The sequence below is a fragment of the Notolabrus celidotus genome, chromosome 15 (genome assembly GCF_009762535.1).
Source record: "Notolabrus celidotus isolate fNotCel1 chromosome 15, fNotCel1.pri, whole genome shotgun sequence".
Taxonomy (NCBI): Eukaryota; Metazoa; Chordata; class Actinopteri; order Labriformes; family Labridae; genus Notolabrus; species Notolabrus celidotus.
The window spans coordinates 8,932,505-8,940,147 of NC_048286.1; the positions used below are offsets into that span (position 1 = coordinate 8,932,505).

Sequence of the window (7,643 nt, forward strand, 5' to 3'; positions counted from 1 at the left end):
GAACAGAGGAGCTGTTGGTCTCGTAAGCAGGACCTACTTTTCTCTGCACTTCTCCAGAGCATCGTCTGTGATCTGTTTCAGGTTGATCAGCTTCTCTCCTCTATAAACACCATCTGTGTGTCACAAAGGGATGAGGAGAGAAAGATTGAGTGACAGGTAGAGTGTGTGATAACGTGTCATATCGTGGTGCTGCTGTGTTGGCTTGGTGGACGTACCTGCTGTCACCAGGATGCAGCTCTGTGCGTCCATGATCCTCTCAGACAGAGACTCAGAGGAGAAACCTGCAAACTGAGCATCCAAAGAGAAAGACAAGAAGATAATGGATATTTTATTTTTTTACCTTCTTTTATTTTTTTCCTTTGTTTTACTTTCTGATATGCCTTGTCTTATCCCATACAGTTGATATTTCATTGTGCTGCATATCTTTAAAAACAATAAAATAAAATAATTTGATCGCAAAAAAAGAAGATAAAGGAAAGATGATGAGTTTAAATGAACTAGAACTTCTCTTCAAAGCTTGAGTCTCATTTTCAAAGTTTTGTTCCATAATCTATTTTTATTATAGTAATAATATTTTCTGACAAATATCTGGTGAGATTGGGGATTCCAACAATATAAGCAAGATAACAATGTCAAACATGACAGGTTGTAACAAGCCAAGAGTTAAGCAAAATCATCTGAACAACTTAATTTGAAGGTAAAAAAGAAAATCAAGTACCAGACCCTTGTTGCATAGGAAAACTGAACTGTCTGTGTGGTTAGGGGGCGTGTTGTGGCTCTCTTTCACTGGATTCAGGACTCTGAGTTCAAACTGTGGGGGTTACTCAAAGCAAAGCGGCTCTGGGTTCAAATCCAGGTCAGGGCCTTTTTGTAAGGCAGGGGAGAGTGTTGTGGCTTTCTTCCACTGGAGTGTGGATCATGATTTTGAACACCAAGACTGAACTGAACAGGTGATGAACCCTAACAAGTTTGCACTGCACGTGGGCACAGTGGAGTGATGAAAAGCCACTGCTTCCACTGACAGCCTACAGAAAGTGCAGTGTCATGGTGGTTAGCACTGCCGTCTTACAGCAGGAGGGAGCCAGGTTTGAATCCATCCAGGGTCTACTGTGTGGAGCTCAAGTATTTTGGCTTTCTTCCTCTGCACAGTGGAATATGATTTTGAACTCCCAGAATGAACTGGAAAGTTCACAAACCCTGCCAAGCCAGCACTGAGAGGTGGCATGTTAGGGTAGTGAAAAGTGCAAGGTAGGAAAAATGCAAGAGGAACTCACTCCTCCAGAGAGGGTGGAGAGGGTTGATATGATCGTCATTTTCTGTTTCCTGCAGCAGACGCTTGTGTTCGGGCCAAGGCCAACAGCCCACACTGTATAAAGTTTCAGTGGTGATGGCCACATTATAAATCAGGTCACTGACGACTCTGGACTCAGCAAAATGTCACCTCATGACTGGCACTGGCTGCCCTGTCTGGCTCTGTATATGATTTGATTCATGCCAAGTGAATTTATTATTAAATTATTATTAACATTAGCATCCTCAGATGACTGGCAGCATCTAAATAAGGCATTTGCTCCTCATGGATGTTTATATCAGATATGTTTGAAAAAGTTCAGAGTTGGAAAATGAACACCAACGACCAAGCACAGACAAGGTCACTCAGACAGCAGTCTGCCAAAAACAGCCCTTTGCAAGTCATAAAACAAACCAACCTTGAAGCAGCCTGGAGGTATTTTTAACAGGGCTGCCAACCTTTGCATGGATGTGGAAGGTTGAAAAGCTAAAATAAGAGCCAGCAAACGTCTGACCCATATATTTAGTGCAGGTGCTGCCAGCGCTGTATTCACACAGGGAGCAGCTGATAACTACAGGAATAGGCCAGTCTGAGCAATCAGGAGCTGATGTTTTCTCCTGGAAATGAGGTCAAAGCAGCAAACTCTGCAAACTTACATGTTGACAGTGTGCGGGGGTGACTTCATCTGCACTGAGGTGACATGAGGAGAATAACTCCTTTAAACAGACTGGAGCTTGAACTTATCAAATATTGTCAACACTGAGTAGCCTCTGCTTTGAGAACCAGATAAGGCAACAATTTTCAGGGGTGTGACTGAAAAAGCTAAGGAAACCTGAGTATAAACTTGAACACATTTTCAAAATAGTGACACTTAATCGCAAAGTTAAAATCCCCATTCATCTGCTTCTAGGGCAAAATTGAGGCCAAACTCCATCACTGTACTCACCACAATGGAGTGAACAGCACCTATCCTTGCACAGGCCAACATGGTGACGACCAGCTCTGGGATCATGGGAAGGTAGATGGACACTCTGTCTCCTTTTTTTACACCTTCAACAAAGAAAAACAAAAAACTCCTGGGTTTCTATAACAAGAGTCACATCTCTGACTAATCTTGGCAACTTCTCAACTGAAACTAGTCATTACCATAGTGCTTTAAGGTGAGTTTAATAAGGTTGGAAAGGGATCAGATACTGTACTGTATGTATGATATGCAACAAGTGCATTGAACACCATGCACAGAGCTACATTTGATCAGGTGAGGTATGCTACTGCTGCATTCATGATGGTTGTTGACATTGAAATATACCTCCTATGAGGATGCTATTTCAAGCCTTTCACAATGCAGAAAGATGGTCTGCATTGTTGGAAAGTGGTTCTACATTGTGTACCTCTTTGCCCCATAAAAGACTGAAACAAGTGGTAATAAAGTAATTAATCTCAAACATTAAACTCCTGAAGATTATTTTCAGAGGCCTCAATGTATTTTGGCTAGGCACTCAGCAAATGACTATTGAGTAATATTATTCTAACGTAAGATGTTAGTTTCTTACCCATCTTCTTGAGGACATTAGAACAGCGGCACACCTGGTTCAGCAGCTGGCGGTAGGTGATGGCCGTGTGGTGGTCAGGGGAGTTCCCCTCCCTGAGAGATCAACAAACAAAAGAAAAAACATGACCCCCATCTGTTACTGTAATTGAAACATAAGGGTCAGTCTGTATGTTTTCATGACATAAACATTATTAGGAGTTCCACTTTTTTTACACTCTCATGACAGTCACAGAAGTCTGTTACCTCTATTTGAGTACACTTGGCATATGCCCTGTTCTTGCAGTTGATGTGTCTATTTTGGGTTTGTAAGTCAGACGAATTGTTTGGAACCGCTTGGCACAATGTTTTATAGGCCAGCAAGAAGACTATACTGAAGCAAGCCTCTGTTGACATATATGATGGATGATTAAGAGGTCTTTTTACTGGCTATCTTAATATTAAGTATCTGTCTCTTTACTTAGAAATATGTATCATAAATATTTATCAGAAGAAACCAAACTAAATGTGGGGTTCCACAGGGTTCAATCCTTGGGACCCTTTCATTCAACTGCTTAGTGTTATTACAAGGTGATGTTGAGGTAGACACCCGATGTGCCTGATATGAACACATCAAACAAAAGACACTCAAAGGTTCAATTCATGTTAGATATTAGAGTTTAACAAGTGCAAATAAATAATTTTCAGAGTAAATAAATAATGAAGCTAAATGAAACAGAAGACTCCATCAAATGGACTGCTGTTCAATAAGCTAACTCATTGGTATTTGATGGAAAAAGACATGCCATCTTTATCATTATTTTTCCACTAAGACCTAAAACCCAGCTGGGGAATCTGAATGTGCTCGGAGAAACACACCCACATTTTAATGGCCATGACAGGACAACAGAAAGTAGCCTGTAACCTGAAGAAGAGAATTCCCCTACAAACAAGATTCAGAAAACATAATCCACACCTCTATCGCTGCTAGGCCGGACTGTTGTAATAGGATTTTCTCAGATCTTTCTAAAAAAGCTCTTTGACAGCTGCCACTCTTCCGTTTTTTGCTGCTGCTTAAGATCAAATGACCGAGAGAGCTGAGCTCCACTTACTCCTCTTCTTCACAAATCACAGCAGTGTCTGAGACAGATCTTGCTACTACTACTACTTATTCATAAATCACAGAATGATTTATGAGAATAAGATCTGCACTGGTGTTAACCAGCCAATCCTCTGCAATACAAATCCAAACATGATCTACTGAGGGGGTCTTATGATTATTTTCAGGCTTTGTATTGTTTCTCTAATTTCTCTTTGGTATAGCTTCACATGTTTTACAGCTCAAAAAACTCTTTAATTATCTTTGAAGAAAATGGTCATCCTGCTATACCATGAAAAATGTAAACATAGTCTAATTTAGTGATCACTTCGTCTGACACCCCTCACCAGCAGTTCAGCCCTTTTAAAATAAATACATAGAAACAATGAGCTGATTGGTTGGTCATCACATGACACTGGTACAGAATTCAGTCTGTTTTGTTGACAGCTAAAAGTTCCTTACAGGAGCTCTAAACCAGCTAATGCATACAACTTTTTTCTACTACCTTTAACAATGCAAAATACACTTTAAGGCTACTTCTTTGCCACCTGCAGGGCTCTTTCTTATTCAAAACCATAACATGTTTCTTCTTCTTGTTCTGCTTTGACTGCACCCACAGAGAAGGAAAAGGTGTTGTTGAGTGTGTCTTTAAAGCTGAACTCATTTCTAACAAGCATTTTAAAGGTGTAAAAAACTTGCGGAGAAGCTTTGAAATCTCCTTTGGTGAAGCAATGTTTATTCAGAGTGGACACTTCAGCCACAGGATACCTGCTGTCATCACAGAGAAATAGCATGTAAATCCAACACTGACAGTTTATACCCAAACCTCCTGTGCTACTTTTAAGTTTGTGTTATTTCTCCAAGACATGTGTTTTTTAATAGTAGGTCTGTTCTCCTGTGCATATGTGGCTTCTTTCTGGGCAGTACAAAGACATGCTTGTTCGTTCAATTGGTGACTTTAAATTGCTTGTAGGTGTGAGTGTGTCTGGTTGTTTGTCAGCACTGTGATTAAATGTGACCTGTGCAGGGTGTGCCCTGGTTCTCACCTAATTTGGGGATCGACTTCTGCCCCCTGTAAACCCTGATCAGAATTACAGATAAAGATAATGGATGGATGTTTTATTTTCATGTTGGAATAAGGCCTTTCAATTTTGTGTTTTAGCCATAAAACATAAACCATTATTCTCTGCAATAACTTTTAATTTTGGGGGAATTCTGACATCTCATGACCACAAAATGTTATCTTTATTAATAAATATTTTATTGAGAGTATCCTTTTCATGTATTGTATGTCAGTAGAGATACTCTTACATCCTTCAAGAACAAGTTGAATAAAACAGTGAACATCTGAGGAAAAAAAATGGGGAGAAGTGAGCTGACCTGTACCAGCTATAAACAACTAGGCTGACTGTGAAAGCAAATAAAGTCTGTATGAATACAGATCACCTGAAGATATAGTCACAACCTCAAGATCAGCATTATACACATTTACACACCCTTGAACCCATCACAATAATTCAGTGAAACAAGATGCTGTAGCTTAAAGGACTCAGGAGAAATACATGGATTAAGGGATGTGAAATATGGGTACAAGGGTGGTTGCAGTGCACCCAATGCTATTTTATTTATTTACTTATTTATGTCTTATTTTTCTTGAGATTATTTAATATGATTGTATTTCTGTGCAAAAAATTTCCTGTTGTTGTTTCTTATTTTCTTGATACGATAGAACAAACTCATGTCTACTGCAGGAGTTGGAAGGTAACTTAAGAGTTAAACCAACTAAAGGAAAAACCCATGACCTAAAAAAACCTGCTGAGACTTTTTATAGTGTCCCAACATTTTTGATAGCTTTGTAAAGCTGTTTGGACAAGGTGTGAGCTAAAGTGAAATTAGTGTTTGACAGGTCAACACAAACCATCTGGCCGCTGATACCTTGACTACAAACATGGTAATAACACAGCTGACAGACTGGATCCTCCTCATATGGTGTGCTGGAGCCGGCATGGCAAGTATTCAAGCAGATGAGTTACGTAAGTCCTTTGATGTAGTGCAAACACTGTTAAGACACTTGTGTGGGTGATGGCTGGTCTCCACCAGCCTGGTTTCATTGAACCCCTATGACTGCTGAGCTGGCACCACTATTTTCATGTTTGCTAAGCGACACAGTTGACAGAGCAAATATGAACCATAATTTATCATCATAAAATAAAGGCAGGCTTTATGATGACTCGACAGGGTTGATACTTAAACCCCCTAACCATAGAAGAAGGAAAGCAAAAAATATTTATAAATCTAAAATTTTGCAAAGGAAAGCAAATATTTTCTCAACACAATATGTTGGGCTTTTATTTAGTTTTTCTCACTGGAAAAATCTTGAAACAACTTGCATCTGCACTCCAACATAACACCAACACAAGTTTTCATGAGTCTGCTGTTACTGCCTGCTGTAACGTTAAATTGTAAAATGTGTTTTATTTAATTCCTGTAAACTTTTCCCTATTGATCAAAAGAACTGGAACAATGATGCACTGACGCTGTGTTGTTTTAGCTGAGGTTTGCTGTGGTTCACTGGGGTCAGCACAGAGGACACAACAGTTGCTGTTGACTGGAATACCTGACATTACTCAAGGCAGCACCTCCCATCAATGCCATCATTCATCCTAGACATACGTTGTTGCTTACCAGTAAAAGGCAACCTTTTCACCCAGGTTCCTGTCCCTCACCAGCCTGTCCAGAACATTATAGCACATGTTGGTTTTGGCCCCTTCCATGCATCTGATATAAATGTTCCCTTTTGTCACATCAAAGTTGTGCTGCAGCATCGGCCCTGTTGCTGGCTTCTTCCAAAAGAACTCATCTGCAATCTCTTTCCAGAAAGCTGAAACAAAGTAATACTTTGTCAGTGTCACAGGCTACAAACAGAGTGCAGAAACACAGATTTTGTGCATGCAGAGGGGGGGGGGGGGGGGGGGGGGTATTGAGAGGAAGCATTGCACTAAAATAAAGATGGATTTGACCTACCTTCTGGATTCTCGAGAGATTTCCTGTACAGGGCCAGATAGGAGTTAAAATCAGACACGTGGGCATCCCTCTTCAGGTCATCAGGAGGGTAGTACATTTTGTCCTGAGACTCAGGAACAACCATTGTGGATGGACAGATGCAGACAAGCCTGTATCATCAGAGGGTGAGTCAGAAAATAGGTTAATCTGGAGTCACTGCTGATCTGTCTGGATCCTAGGGAAGGTAAGAATGCTACAAGGCCCCCTGTACCGATGCAACACAATTCAGCATGCATAAGAACCACCTCTAATCCCTGAGCTGCAGGCTCTATCCCAGTCTGCTTAGGGCCAGGACAGCCAATCAGCTCGTATTGTGCAGCACTCCCTCTTTTTCATTGGGTAAGCCCTCCCTGGCCTGTCAGTGGCATTATTTTTCCAAGCAAGTAACAGAGCGAGGAGGAGGAGGAGGTGTGCTGCAGGATGAATGCTGAGGATTCAGGCAGGCGCAGGGGGGTTGATCTGACAGAAAGGGTGATGGGTGCGCAGAAAAAAGGAGAGAAAGTCAGAAGAGGAAACATTGTGTTCACTTCCAGCCATGTAAGAAAATTACCAACCCTAAAGATAGTGTCATTTTATAATACATAAAAAGAAACTCAAGTATTTTACAGTTTTTGTTGTCTTTGCAAATGTTTATCAACTAAAAATATTAGCAAAATTGTTTC

The 7,643-nt window shown here is 40.6% G+C and overlaps 1 protein-coding gene across 3 annotated transcripts in view; it reads right to left on the minus strand.

The window, feature by feature from the left end:
* acss2l (acyl-CoA synthetase short chain family member 2 like) overlaps window positions 1-7,643 on the minus strand; it is a 28,139-nt gene that overhangs the window by 9,225 nt on the left and 11,271 nt on the right. For 2 of the 3 annotated variants that reach the window (XM_034702653.1, XM_034702654.1), the window contains exons 2-7: window positions 6,943-7,091; window positions 6,604-6,799; window positions 2,845-2,936; window positions 2,238-2,341; window positions 216-288; window positions 38-113 (exon numbers count right to left, since the gene is read on the minus strand). In XM_034702653.1, the coding sequence (XP_034558544.1) occupies window positions 38-113; window positions 216-288; window positions 2,238-2,341; window positions 2,845-2,936; window positions 6,604-6,799; window positions 6,943-7,066 (665 nt within the window). In that variant the 5' untranslated portion in view covers window positions 7,067-7,091. Of the gene's footprint in view, window positions 1-37; window positions 114-215; window positions 289-2,237; window positions 2,342-2,844; window positions 2,937-6,603; window positions 6,800-6,942; window positions 7,092-7,226; window positions 7,441-7,643 lie in introns of all 3 variants that reach the window. The other variant, XM_034702652.1, reaches the window with a different exon arrangement.